General features: G+C 32.7%; 3 protein-coding genes across 11 annotated transcripts; 1 reads left to right on the top strand and 2 right to left on the bottom strand.

Annotated features, from left to right (window-relative positions):
- The first annotated feature begins 1459 nt into the window (after positions 1-1459).
- Positions 1460-4141, top strand: LOC105164981 (Protein kinase superfamily protein). Its single transcript, XM_011083837.3, has 5 exons — positions 1460-1951; positions 2605-2740; positions 2932-3071; positions 3155-3278; positions 3548-4141. Exons 1-5 carry the CDS (start codon positions 1508-1510, stop codon positions 3991-3993), a joined length of 1290 nt encoding a protein of 429 aa, XP_011082139.1. The 5' UTR covers positions 1460-1507; the 3' UTR covers positions 3994-4141.
- A 305-nt stretch (positions 4142-4446) lies between these two features.
- On the bottom strand, positions 4447-4757 carry LOC105164982 (dolichyl-diphosphooligosaccharide--protein glycosyltransferase subunit 4A). Its single transcript, XM_020695026.2, has one exon. It carries the CDS (start codon positions 4755-4757, stop codon positions 4644-4646), a length of 114 nt encoding a protein of 37 aa, XP_020550685.1. The 3' UTR covers positions 4447-4643.
- Positions 4447-10545, bottom strand: LOC105164983 (carbon catabolite repressor protein 4 homolog 4). Of its 9 annotated transcripts, none has more exons than XM_011083839.3 (11): positions 10427-10545; positions 9675-9775; positions 9530-9570; positions 8876-8925; positions 8711-8780; positions 8457-8578; positions 8088-8215; positions 7689-7839; positions 7372-7519; positions 6001-7189; positions 4447-4757 (listed from the first exon to the last, which is right to left on the bottom strand). In XM_011083839.3, exons 1-10 carry the CDS (start codon positions 10459-10461, stop codon positions 6890-6892), a joined length of 1146 nt encoding a protein of 381 aa, XP_011082141.1. In that variant the 5' UTR covers positions 10462-10545; the 3' UTR covers positions 4447-4757; positions 6001-6889. The 9 variants fall into 9 exon arrangements, with proteins under 9 accessions (XP_011082141.1, XP_088738184.1, XP_011082146.1 ...); XM_088882058.1 differs by having other exon boundaries at positions 9048-9570; positions 9671-9775; positions 10427-10444; XM_011083844.3 differs by lacking the exon at positions 10427-10545 and adding an exon at positions 9905-10416.
- Between the last annotated feature and the right edge of the window lie 4104 nt (positions 10546-14649).

The raw sequence follows: 14649 nt of genomic DNA, 5'->3' as shown, positions 1-14649 counted from the left end.
TCATATATATTAGTCATTCAGATCCCATGTACAATTTTTAACACCCTAAATATTGTTACGACTTTCACATCCCTCTTTTTACAATTTTGTTGACTTTAAGCATGTATGGCTATAATCGGGGGTTGTGGTTAATAAATTTTTTTACATACCATATTCGACCCTTTTTTATTCGGGTAAATTCTTAATAACTTTTCAAATTCAAACACATATCCAATACGTAGATTTATTTATATTAGGCAATAAATAGGAAAGAAATAATATTAGCTAGAGCATCCAAGGAATGGTATGGTGGTTGTTATGGTGGAGCAGGAAAGTGTTACTGTGAGCGTCACTTATGGCCTCATTCCTCCAACAACTCCCACATATATACATACATATATATATATATATTAATAATTAATAATTTCGTATAATTATCATATTATATACATAGAGAGAGAGGCAAAAAGAAATTAAAAATTATTGGCTGATAAATAATTATGTGGTTGATTGCAGTCATCAAAGTACACTCTACGCACACATTCATCTCATCAAGATAGTTTTTGTTTTCTTCAACAAGAGGGAGAATGATGACCTAAGCAATAACGCACCTTTCTAAATTATAATTTTAGTTTTTTTTTCTCATTATTTATATTTCAATAAATTAATAAAAGTATGGTTTTTTGCCATATATATAATAAATATAGTATTACATACGTATTTTTTTCTTTTTAATTATTAAAATAATAAAATAGTTTATATTACAACAAAGTATATAGTAATTATACTCATCGCAAGCAAAAATACAGTAACTTAAAATTATTTTCCAAAGCTGATGGACTTTGCCCAAAACACTAATTTCTGCATGAAGACATCCTCTACCTACAAGACAAATATGATGAAATAATAAAAAATTTCCGACACACACACAAAATATATATGTTTGTATGATGCAACCAATTAAGATTATTACACCAACATTAAATAACAAAACCCCAACTTAGTAGAGTGGTTGGAGCAGTTAAACAAAGAATATCTTCTTACTTCCAAACCCCAACACTTCCAATTTGGATAACTACAAATCACAAATTCAACCAAAATGAGGATGAAAGAAAAGCCCTCCTCAAATTAATTAATTAATTATGTTCTCCTAATTAATTAATCTATCCCATATATCCCACCTTAATAATTAATCATATCCTTCATCACTTCATCTATACATAATAAATAAATATAAGACTGACATATTCCTCAAAAAATTCTAATCATACCGTGTGAGTTTGATTAGTACATAGTTTAAAAAAGTGATCGAACATCGTCATTCTATAATTTGTTCAATTTGAATAGCCGAATAAAGATAAATTTAAAAAAAAAAAAAAAGGAAAAAGCCATCATGAAATTAATTAATAAATTTATAGATATCATTAATCATGATTATAATTAATCATTCATCATCAGTTCATCTATATATATGTATATAAAATAAATATAAGACCACACATCCCTCCTCAACTCACTCTCAAGAATCATGAAGGAGCCGAAATCCAAGAAACAGCAGGCGTGGAAGCCCTTGACAGCAAGCTACTGCTGCTCAGCGGACGACCATACTATTTTCGGAAACTTGAGCCGGTGCAGGCCCTCGAAGAGTGAGTACTCGAAGAACATTGGGGGCGGGGGGGCCTTGCCGTCATTCAGAAAGCTGTCGTTCTCGGATGTGAGCCTGGGGTCGTCTTCGGCGAGGATCAATGAGGATCTGGCGCAGTCTTTCGGGGGGGATTTGTACGACTTTCAGCTGAGCGAGCTGCGGGGGGTGACGCAGAATTTCTCGAGCAATTTCTTGCTGGGAGAGGGAGGTTTCGGGAGAGTGCACAAAGGGTACATTGATGAGAGCTTGAGGGCGGGGTTGAAGGCTCAGCCGGTTGCTGTCAAGCTTCTTGATATTGAAGGCCTCCAGGGCCACCGTGAATGGCTTGTAAGTCTCTCTCAATATTTTCTTATTTCTAATTCTACTATTTTCATGATCCAAAACACACATACACACACACACTCTTGTGTGCAATATTTTGTTAACTAAGATTTTGAAAATGTTCTTTTTATTTTTTTTGGTTTTTTAGTGGTCTTGTTATTTATGAATATAATATAGAATAAATAAAAGTATTTTTTCCTAGAATTTTACAAAATTATGGATATTTTTTTATTATTTATAAAATTACAAAAACTACTAATACTTGATAAAATTATATAATTTTTGAACGGAGGTGTGAACTTGTCAAATTTATCTTTACTATGCTTTTTTTTTTAAAAAAAACAAATGGACGAAGGGATGGAAAAATAAAAAACTTGACCACATACTCTATAAAGAAAATTCAATTTTTTTTTAAAATAAGTAAAATTATAATCTATAATTCACAAAAGTATTTTGGTAAGTTTATCAAAAAAAAAAAATGAAAATCTAACGAAAACTAATGAATTGAGCTAATTATTAGATGATCATTAAAATTATAAATATTTATAATTTTTTAAATAATAAAGAGTATTTATAATTATACCAAATCTTATAAAGTTTGCTGAAGTTTATGTCTACATAATTAATTAATTGGGTATTGGTGATTTGTGTGGGTGAAGGCGGAAGTGATATTCCTAGGGCAGCTAAGGCACCCAAATTTGGTGAAGTTAATTGGGTATTGCTGCGAAGATGAAGAGCGGCTTCTTGTGTATGAGTTCATGGCTCGAGGCAGCTTGGAGAATCATTTGTTCAAAAGTAACCCTAAATTCTTTACTTTTATCGTATTCAATTTTATTTTTTCTTGCATTTAAAATTTTTTTATATTTCATGCTGAATAGATTAGAAAATAGAAAAGACTTTTGAGTCCAATCCGTTTACTTTACCTCCTCGCCTTTTATTAATTTTTCTTTAAGGTAAAATTGTATATAAATTGAGAAAATTGATAGGAGGATTGTCGATTTCACTGGCATGGGCGACGAGGTTGAAGATCGCTATAGGTGCAGCAAAGGGGCTTGCTTTTTTGCACGGTGCTGAAAAACCTGTCATATATCGTGATTTCAAGACATCTAATATCTTACTAGATTCGGTATTTGCTTCTTTAAAATTCATCTATAAAACTCAAAAATTACTATAAACGAAAAAGATTAATCACACCTGTCCATTTTCTAGGACTTCAATGCTAAATTGTCAGATTTCGGACTTGCCAAAATGGGACCTGAAGGATCAAATACCCATGTTACCACTCGTGTGATGGGAACCTATGGCTACGCTGCTCCTGAATATGTTAGCACTGGTAAATTAATTATACTACATAATTCAAATCAGGTTTGATCGAATTTGAATCAATTTTATGACAAACGCAATATACTTATTGTGTGATCAGTGTACAATTCAAAGAAAGTGACCAATCACATTATAAGTATATTACACTTATATTGTGATTGGTTTGATTTGAACAAAATATATATATATATATATGCTAATATCATTACCATATGAAATTACTTTTCAAATTTTTGGGTTCAAAGGGAACACAATTATGAGTTTTTATGTAATTTGCAGGTCACCTAACTACAAAAAGTGACATCTATAGTTTTGGAGTAGTTCTACTTGAACTCCTAACGGGAAGAAGAGCGATGGAGAAGATAAGGCCCAAAAGTGAGCAGAACCTGGTGGATTGGGCCCGGCCCTATTTGTCAAGTAGTAGGAGATTGCGATGCATAATGGACCCTAGACTTGGGGGGCAGTATTCTGTGAAGGGGGCAAAGGAGATGGGCCTTTTGGCCCTACAATGTGTAAGCTTGAACCCAAAAGACAGGCCCAAAATGCCAGCCATTATTGAAACTCTTGAGAGCTTGCAGAATTTAAGGGATATGGCTATTACTCATGGACAGTGGCCCGCTTCACCTAAATCGGGCCGGAATTTGAGCTGCTCTGCTAAAGGAAGGAGGGAGGGTGGATTTGGGTGTAAGAGTGCTGCTGTAGCTGCCAGCCCAAGAAGCAAATAACTAAAGAAAATTATAGTAATTTGGAAGAAAAATGGAGTGTTAAGGAGAAGGGACATTTTAGTTTGTAAGCACGAGGCATGTGTTATTGCCAGTGTAATTATGTGAATGTATATGGTATTATATATATATATATATAAATAGTTATCTACTAACTTATTGCAATTGGGTTGGAAGTACAAAATCGAGATTTTAGTTTGGGATAATTAAATATTACAGCAGCTTGGTCGTAAAAAGATTTGTTTGAATTGTAATAATTCAATAATAAGCCAGTTGCGAGTAAATATGAATTTTCATCCAATATTTTTATTAATATCAGCAAAATTGGTAAAATTTTAACTACAAGAAACACATTAGATGCAGTCCAAGAAGATTAATGCATCCTGCACAAATGCCACTGCTAGGAAGGAACGGAAGAATGAAAAGCAATAAAGATAGCATCAAGCAAAAAGAAAATGGAGGGGTAAAATTCTTTCCAAATTGTCCTATTTTCAAATGGTATCCATGGATTAACAGTAAAGCTAAATTAATTGTCTCGCAAAAAGTCCTACTATATCAAATGCATCTTCATTCCTGAAATTTTCTGTGAAGAAAACCATCGCATGAAAATCTCATCGCATACTCTACTTATAGAGATACTTTAGAGAAGCTCTTCAGTTGCCCTCATATTTGGGGTCAGCCATCACATAATGATAAGCAATCACCAGCACGAATATGAAGATACCGAGAAAGTTGGCAAAGAAGCCCAAGTCCTGGTCATCAATCATCTGTTACAGAGAGAAGAATACACTACATCAGCATACAATTTCAAAATAAACACTGGAAGATCTTATAAATGCTACTGACATTTGCAAAAGCAGCTAATGCAACTTCACAACGATACTGGTTTCAACATATTACTATTAACACCCTTATAAGCAAAAACAATCAACTCCCATTTACTTGATTGTATTTACTCATTCACCGAACTTGAAATCATGCAGCCTATTTCCAATCCCTAACTTTCTATTTCTTTGTCTGTCAAGCCTTAGTCAACTTCTCTGAAGTTAATTATTTGAATCCTCCTTTCCATTACGTTGACAAGAACCACTTCCAAAAGAGAACAATAAATGGTTAAAGAAAATTACATAGCCTCCTTGCAAGTGTGATCTATGTTAACCATTAGCAATTGTCTCATCAATGATCCCAACTTGGCATCTAGCAGCCTGGATTGATAAGACAAACTATCCAGATCATTATCACCCAAGCTATCCTGGATCAGTTGGTATCTTAACAGACCCTAACCAATTCAAAGGAAACCTCAGCAATAGGACCGGCTCAACGTCATTTTATTGGTGAAATTTAACAATTTTACCTCTCAAACTTTTGCCCTCATACCCTTTAAAAGGTTCTTCCTTAATGATATTAAGATATTTCATCAAGTAGAGGGTATGAAGGTTATGCTGTCAAAATTCTTGTATTCCCTATATGCCCAATAAGCTCTAATCTGGCTATTGATTGCCTGAAGTTGAAAATCAATTATTCTTAATCTTTCCTCAATTTCTCTAAGTTCCATCCCTCGATTTAACTGGGGGAAAGAATTGATGTTTTCCTCACGCAAATGATTTCACTTTTGGTACTTTTTTCCTCACCAAAATTCTTGATCCAAACATAGTGTTGTTCACCAAATACTCGTAAAAAAATCGTCAACTCCCAGGTAAAACTATAACGTGTAAACCGAAAAAAGAAAGAAAAGTACAAAACTAATGGAACTTCTGGAACCATTATCAAGTCAAGCAAAACGATTATTTCTAACCAAATAAGTGAAGAAAATACCCTAAAACAGTAGATTAAGACAATCCAAAAGCAAATAGATGGAAGATCGAACCTCCCAAATTTCACAAACACAAGTTGAAACTTAATTAACACATCACAAACTGCAAATAAAAACGAATTCCGATCTTTAAAAATGATAATCAGAAATAGATTAAAAATGAAAAGACTAAACACGAGAATCGAAGAGCATCTCACTTTGGCAATCAAGGTGAATTACAGAAGCGACGACGACGCACAGATCTGTAGACCTGCAAGCTGCAATCCAAGTATTTCCGAATTCTCAGCTGCCCGATTCAGTTCTTAAAAGAGTACTTTATACTGCAAATGCTGCCGTCGGAACATTAGAGTATCACAAAAGCAAAAACGTCGTCGTTCGGAGAAAAACATTTGCTCTTTTTTTATCCAAATAAAAGAAAAGGCATTAGGCCCACCAAATTGGCCCAAAACTTTTAAAATTGAAAGCCCATATTATTTCATAATTCCTCCACTGGGTCCGAGTCCAATGCTTTGGGCTTAAGTTTCATTATCGAATATTGTAGATATATGGGGAAGATTCGACCAAAAAAAAATCAATTTTTTTATTGACAAGAATTTTTATTAAAATTTCCAGTTAATTCAACCCAAAAAAAAATATTAAAAAAAATCAAGACAAAAGTATTTATCTCAAAGTATTTTGATCCTTTTTGAGATGAATAAAATTGAAGTAGAAAAATATGAATATGAACTCAGACTTGGGTACAATTCATAGTATTTCTTCCTTATTTGTCAAAAATACTGTCACATTCAACAAATAGGAAGTGTAATTCAGGTAGAGCCTCTTAGGAAAAATGGGCTAATCATGAGACAAAATAAATAAGTAATTCAAGTACAAATTACATGTGGTCTACTGTTCCAAGAAACACAGATCTTCTTTCGTAAATTGGTTTTCTATCTGTATTGTATTTTACATATACATGTCACGCGTATAAAATATTTCTTTAAATATACAAGTGCCACGTGACTTGTATATATGAAATGCAATACGAGAGACAACGCCAACTTGAAATAGAAGATTGGGTCGTTATACGGCCTCGTCAAGAGAAGTCTATGCCTCAAGTTCAAACTCAGCCCCGATGGGAAGGTGGTCGCTCGGATGAAAATAGTTCGGCAACCCACCAATTACATCGGAGGATTCTGCTTCCGGAAGCTCAAGATAGCTTACTGGTTTTAAATCTCCTGAAGGCGAAAAGAAGATATAGTCGAGTGTACCCGTAAAACCAGGAGTGCAGTTTGTGAACTCCGGTTCTCCTCTTGTGAATGCGTACACACTTGACAGTGGCATTGGCAGATCGTCTGCCATCTCTGGCCCCATCGAGTTGGTGCCTGAGACTAGGTACTGATACACCTGATAGTCGAAGCATATTTGTATGGAGATTAGAACAAATAACACCGGATGCTGAAATATGTATTATGTAATTCAGCCCACTATCACCGAGGAAATGCAAAGTGTACTGCAACTCGTTTTCCTAGTCAAATATATTAACTTGATTAAACTTTGATTCGCACCTACGACTAATCTGTACTAACCTGATCTCCAGGGACTGAATTGAAGTCGCCAGCCAGAATTATTGGAGGCGAGCAATCAAATTTGTCCGATACTAGGTCTTTGAATGCAGCAAGGCGTGAAAGCAAGTATTTAGCCTGTGCAATTTTCACGTCAGCCCACTCTGGATCCCTGTAGAAGATTTGAGATTCATACACAGATTAAAAACCCAGCAAATCAATTTCTTGCTATCTGTACCTAATATTACTTTGGATATTTACAAAGATACCACCTTCAACTAAAACTAAACATATTCAACACATCTTCAGTGTGGATAATGCAAAAAGAATCAGCTGCTTACCAATAAAGATGAGTGTTAGCGATAATAACATGATGAGAGGAAGGATTCTGAAGTCTAAAGGCAGCCATGATTCCTACACAGTCACGCTTCAATCTCACACGAGGATCATTTGGATCTCCACGATCAGCTTGACTATCTTTCAGCTTTGAACCTGAAAATGAGATGCTAACATGCAGGTTTCCAGTAGACAAGAGCACACAAGAGCCAATAGACTGCTAAATGGCTTCAAAACAGTGGCAAGAAACCATAGAAATGATCACAAATCAATTATTGCACAATTTTGTAGCAAAAGTAGAAGCGAGTTTTCAAACAACTGATACAATCCTACTCATATTTGAATCCAACTGGTCAAAATTAACGAGAAAGACAGGGTATAAGACACCACTGTCAGAAAGTTACCAGCTTTTGGTTCCTCTTTATTTCCACTAACTAGCACGCCGTATTTTTCTTTGGGTGAGGTTGTTCCGTCTTCAACTGTGTCCACCAGATCGTTGTAGTCTATTTCCTCTTCTATGACCAACTCTGCACTAATTAGAAAATCAGATGAAATTTTAAGATCAACTGATCATGTCAAGATTTATCACATTAACTTATCACTGCATGTTTCCAAGACTGAATTTCAATAATCTCATGTGGTTCTCTCAATAAATGTTTATGATAAGACATAAATATGACCATAAAAATGCTAAATCTTCATATCTGTTACATATAAGTATATATTTGAGTATGAATTTAAATTTACGAGGGGAAGTGAAAAATCTAGCATACCTGTTTTGATTATAAAAGATCCCACATCCATCACGTTTTCTCCCACTTCTTTGGATGTAGATGCTGGCATAGCCAAGGTTCTCCATATTCTTCTTATAGAAGGTATCATACTCATCCACTTCCTAGTACACATAGAACAATTACTATAAAACAGAAGCACGATAAATGTGGATCAGACAGGACGAACATTTAAAACAAATAAGATCTAAATTTTATTAAAAAGATCGAAATAAAAACCGGAGAATGGTAGATACCTGTAGACAAAGGAAATCCGCCTCGAGGCTCTTAAGAATGGTTAAAATGGCTTGAGACCGAGCTTTCCACCTGTAAATGCACATTTTTAAGAGAAAAAATACATGCAAATTCTAGTAAAATCAGTATCAACCCAAAAAGCAAAGATTTCATATTAGGGTACTCACTTGAGACAAGGTGCTGGTGAGTGTGGAAAGTAAGTACTTTTCACGTATGCCTGAAAATATGACAATTTAACTAATGGAGACAAAAGAAAAAGATTACTAACTTTTAGTAGCCTAGAAAATATAATCTATGGAGAAATATAAGATGCCAGATGTCATAAGCAATGAAGCTAACATTGTACGGACTCTTTCCAGCACTACTGAGCATTCATCGTCTTAGAATGCGGGGAACTAAAATAAGACAAAGGAGATAAGTTCAGTAACACAAGGTTATATTTGGTTGCATATGTAACCTGTACATGTGGTTCAGATGTCCAAACAAGGCCTATGTTGGTCTAATCGCTACCTCTGAAAAATCTTTACAGAGGGAATATAGTTAAAATCAGGTAAAATGACTTTTAAAAAAGAAAGAGAATCTTCATCTTCCAGGCAACATGGATTATTTCTTGTTTTCAACTAAAATTTCAGTTGCTATAACCTACATCTTTTTCAAATTTAGAATAGAAGTAAATCAATTCATGCCAAATAACTTGTTGGGTTTCATGATGAAATGCAACAGAACCCAATCCTGTTAAAATAAATGACAGAAACAGAGAGAAAGAACAATTGACTTCGACCCGATTTAGCTAATAGAACAAGCAACAGAGTGTCTTTTACCTGAGCCAAAATATTATAAGATACAAGCCGAAATTTGAAGCCTGTAACATTGAGCATAAGGTAAATCAACGACGAAAATACAAGGAAACTCTTAACAGAAGAAATAGATTAGAACACCAGACGCAAGAACGAGTAATATACACACTAGCAGGTTTACTAATTGAAGTAACTTCACTCTGCTCAACTGGAACAAACTTTCGACACAGCGGTCCTGGGGTCGTACTCATCTTGCTGCAACAAGCTACCCTGCAGATCCAAGAAATTCAAGTGATAACAAATAGTAGAAAGGTAGGTAAAACACCAATTAAATTGCACACCACCACAAAATTTCCAAGAAGGTGACTGAAAAATTCGTTAAAACCTATGAATAACCACCTAAAAGGAGCTTTTTAAGAATTACGCCAAGCAGAACTGACAGCGAAAGCTACAACTTGACAATGATTGTATGAAGCACAACATATCCAAGAACTCAAAGTTGCAGGTCAATTAGGAGAAAACTCATCTCCGTGACTGATTATCATACATCAAAACAAGCACTACATGTGACCCACAAAGCTCGCTACCAGAAATTTCTGTGCTCCAACTTCCAAGTTATGTTGAATGCTAATATCATAACTCGAGAGAATGTAAGAAAAAATCAAGAATCCCCCTCTTATCATTTGGGCCTCCCAGTGATCAAACATTTCTGGATTGTTCACCTTGTTGGTTTCAAGAGAGTATCAATTCATTACAAGCTAACAGCAAGAAAACATATGAACCCAAGTAAAAAGCCCTTCTACAGCATAGAAACATGCAGTCTTGAATTTCATGTAAGGCAGAAAGAAACAGCTTTTTAGTGTGTGTATGTGTGTGTATAGATAGATACAGATAATGTATATATATGCAGAGTGGGGTGACCTTAATCCAGGAACCAAGTAAGAGCACCTCAGCATTGCCTCCCGCGGAGTCCTGGAATACTACAGCAGTTTTTCCGTTGTGAAACGGCGAGCGTAGGATTCTGCTGCGGCTGCCCTTAAGATGAGGCACGTGAATTTCACGTGCATATGGTTGTTTTGGATCAAGTAAATGGGCCTTAGGTTTTCAGTAATGGGCTTTAAATGGATGGACTGTGGGCTTGAATATATGGACTACTCAGTTCGACCCAACTCTAGTTTTCATCTTCTAGGGATTTTATTTCGTATCAAGTACACTCCATATTAAAAACTAAATAAATAAATAAATTTAAAAAAAAAAAGTACACTCCATATGAGTAGATAGTTTGAAATTTTGTTAAATTGAATGAAAATGAATAAAGATAAAATTAATAAAATACATTAATTTATATTGTTTGAATTTAAAATTATTAATTAAACTAATTAATGGGATACATGGTATTTTCTTGAGAAAAATACATAGATAAAGGTATCTTAAGCAATCCATGTTTTAACAATTATGGTATCTATAATGCACGGACACTTTAAAAAATCACTTAATACATTGTCGGGTACGTATCACACATGGACAAGACGCGACATGTGTCGGATGCGGCATTTGTTTTCAATTTTTTTAGAAAAAAAAAATATACTACATCGAGCAAACTTTAGCGGGTGTTTGGCTAAGCTTATGGGCTGGTTAAAACATCTATAAGATATTTGAATGTTTGTAAGCTTTTGAAAAGCATTTGGTTTTTTTTTTTTTTTTTGAGGAGCTTATAAGATCCTAAAATAATATGATTTTGATCTTAGAAACTCTTTTTTTTTTTTTAAAATAATTCACCAAACTTTTTTTCAAAAAAAAATGTTATAAACTCGTCAATCTTAATATCCAATAAACAAAAACACAATATAATTTTGTTAGTGCTTTACTTTTACTCTTCATATAATTGATATTTTTCCGCCAAGACAAACTTATCTATTTGTATAATTCTAAATTCGAATAGTTTAGTGGATTTTTTTCAGGCGTTACTACAGTATAAAAATCATATTCTGCTAAACACTTAACATATTATAAACTCTGGTATCTTATTTATCAAAATACTTTAATAATTTAATTTTAAAATTAAATTAAATATTTTTAAAATTTTAAAATATCTTATAAAATATCGAAAATCATAAAATATTTCAAAATAAGCTTAAGCAAACACTCCCTCAATGAGGTGTTCGACTGTTCGGTATGTATGAAATATATTAAAATAATTATGGCAAAAAAAAATATAAAAAAATCAATTTATTATATAAAATGTGTTAAGTTGCAATAAGCATATTCTCACCAACTTAAAATTTTATGTTATGATATCTTAATTTTAGAAAATCATAAGTAAAAATTGTTTTACAAATAGATTTATTTAATTTAATTTAATTATATTTTAAAAATTACTTAATTTAAATTTTACAAGCAGCCACTAGCTATGTACCTTGGCAGTGATGTTTCTAGAAGAGTCTTTGCTATGGGCCACAAGTCATATCCATTGCCTAGTGGAAGATGTCTTGTCCTTTTCATAATAATGCAATTAATAATTTAAAAATATTAAACTGATGCTCCTAAATACTTAGACTTATATCCCCCATAAGATTGCTAATCTATGTTTATTCTTTCAACAAATTTACCAAAATATTGGAAAATCAATTTAGAATTAGAACTTAATTTATTATATTGAATTGTGTTTTTCAATATTTACGGAACGAGTTGATAAGAACAAGTCACTTTCAGTCGAATAATTGCGGGTTTGATTCATAATATTGGTATGAAAATTATGTCGGTGGATAATTTGTAAGTAGGATTCTCTTATATGAATTATCCGATCGGATATTTGAATATTTTTTTTAAAAATATATACATATATGTAAAATAAAGTAGTGCTCGAGTCTAGAATTACTTTACTTTATCCTTCTATCCTTACTTTCAAATCTTTTATTACCTCACAAATCCCAACAAAAAATCCTCTTATTATGTCACAAATCTTAGATGTCTAAAATATCACAAGAATTAGATGAAATAAGATTGTGAAAATTAATGCTATTATTTTTTATTCAACTTGGTAAATTTTTGGTGCAAATAGGTAAAATTCTGAATTTCGTTCCGAGGACAATTGTCACTGAATGAATAATTCTTTAAATTTTTTTAAACAATTTAAGTGCCCGACAAACTTTGAATTAGGATTAGATAGTTAAAATAGGTATCCAACAATTTTAATACCCGATTTGAGTGTCTACTCTGATGACCTACGATCTTAAAAAAAAAAATAAAAAATAAATATTTTAATACTCGATTTGAATTACTCGATTCGATGCCTACTTTGATGACCTACGGTTGCAGGAGGGAAAGAAAAAAAACAAAAAGGATTATTTTAATTGTGGAGGCGTTTGGGTAGCGGCATCAACATAGAAGTTTGGGCTGGGGAATTTCGGTTTTCCGTTGTTGGAAACCAAACGCGAAAAGGTAATAATGGGACGCGTTTGTTTGGGGTTGAATTCTTAATTAATCCTCTACTGATTGGATCCAAGGCCAAGAGAGAGGATAAAGCTTTGAGTAGCACCACTCAATTTGGAGAAAAGTGATCATTTTGGTGTGGTGCCAAACGCGGCAATAATTTGATTGTGACGTTGAATATTGAGCAGCCATTCTCCATTTGGTCTTCACTAATAATTAATATCTAAGTAAAAATGATTGAAGTTTTTCCCCTTTTACGTTATGTAATTATTAGGTAACGCCAATCACGCTTTATTTCACCAATAAATTTTACAATTACCCATTTAATATTTAATTATGATAATAACATCATTATAGAAAAAATTTAATTTAAATTAGGCTTATCCACAAGTCACTAATCGTCTTACAATTATTATTATTATTATTATTATGATAAATCACAACTATTTTGCTCGAGATTGACATTATTATAAATAGCATTTTAATTGTTTAAAAATTTACAAATACCCCCTTAAATAAAAAGTAAATATATCGCGTCTAGATGGCGACATATAAATTACAATTTTACCGTTGATGATTTGCTTTATAAACAAAAGGTATGAAAAATATATATAAGAAAAAATGAGAGTGTGTAAAGTAAAACATTCATGGGACATATTAGTTCAAAAAATATATACATATTTTTTTTTAAAATATATAAAATTATAATTTATAATTTACCATCTGAGTGTTATTTCTCTATACAGTAGTCATATCATAAATATAAATATAAATATAAATAATTATGCAGTAACGCTAGTTCTTTGTTTCCATTTCCTAACTTAATAATCTCTAAACTTTGTATTTTTATTTTATTTTAGTTTATTCTCAATTTTCAGCAGCAAATATGTATTTTTGATTTTATATAAGTTTTCGTATAATAGAAAATGTGTTTGGATTCGTTAATATATTGAATTTTAGTGTCAAATTATATGATTTTAATAAATTTATATATAAATAAATGTAATATTTACTTTAATTATTAATTTAAAAATTGAAAATTGAAAATAAAAACAAAAATAAATAGGGCCAATATTGTTGGTGGGTTTTGATATATATAAAAGGGGGGAATCATGTTTTCTCAACCATCTCATAAGAAAGCAGATCGGAAAGTTAAAGGGAAGGGGAAAGGGCGAGCAGAAAGAGGGTCCACTTCCCACCACACACAAAAAGACAAGCAGACTTTGATGCAGATGCAAACAGAGAGCATCACAATCGGCATATGCAAAGTGCAGTCCTCACCTTAAATAAACCACCGCCATCCCCACGTGTCACTCTACATCTCTCTCTCTCTCAATGTGTATATATATATATATATAGAATCATTTTAATTATTCTCCTCATTAATTATATATGTATTAAATCATTTTAATTATTCTCATCATTAATTAGTTTGTGCATGTGAGGTGGAATGTGAGTTGTGGGGTTTGGATTCGATCATTATCTCATTGTGTGTAGCATTATTCATTTTAATTTTGTATGAATTTTACGATTTATTTTGAAAAATGCATTATTATAAAGAAAAGAACTTGAGGTTTATAAGTCGATCAAACTCTTCATATGCTACAAAAGTCATTCAACTTTAGGCACATATTATATATGAATTAAAATACTGCAACTCTATTCACTTTGTTGTTGCCTATATTTTTAGCAGTACACAGGACATGACATGT

The sequence above is a fragment of the Sesamum indicum genome, linkage group LG6 (genome assembly GCF_026168435.1).
Source record: "Sesamum indicum cultivar Baizhima isolate 11 linkage group LG6, ASM2616843v1, whole genome shotgun sequence".
Taxonomy (NCBI): Eukaryota; Viridiplantae; Streptophyta; class Magnoliopsida; order Lamiales; family Pedaliaceae; genus Sesamum; species Sesamum indicum.
Note: the sequence above shows the minus strand (reverse complement) of the source record. Positions and strands in the feature narration are given on the sequence as shown.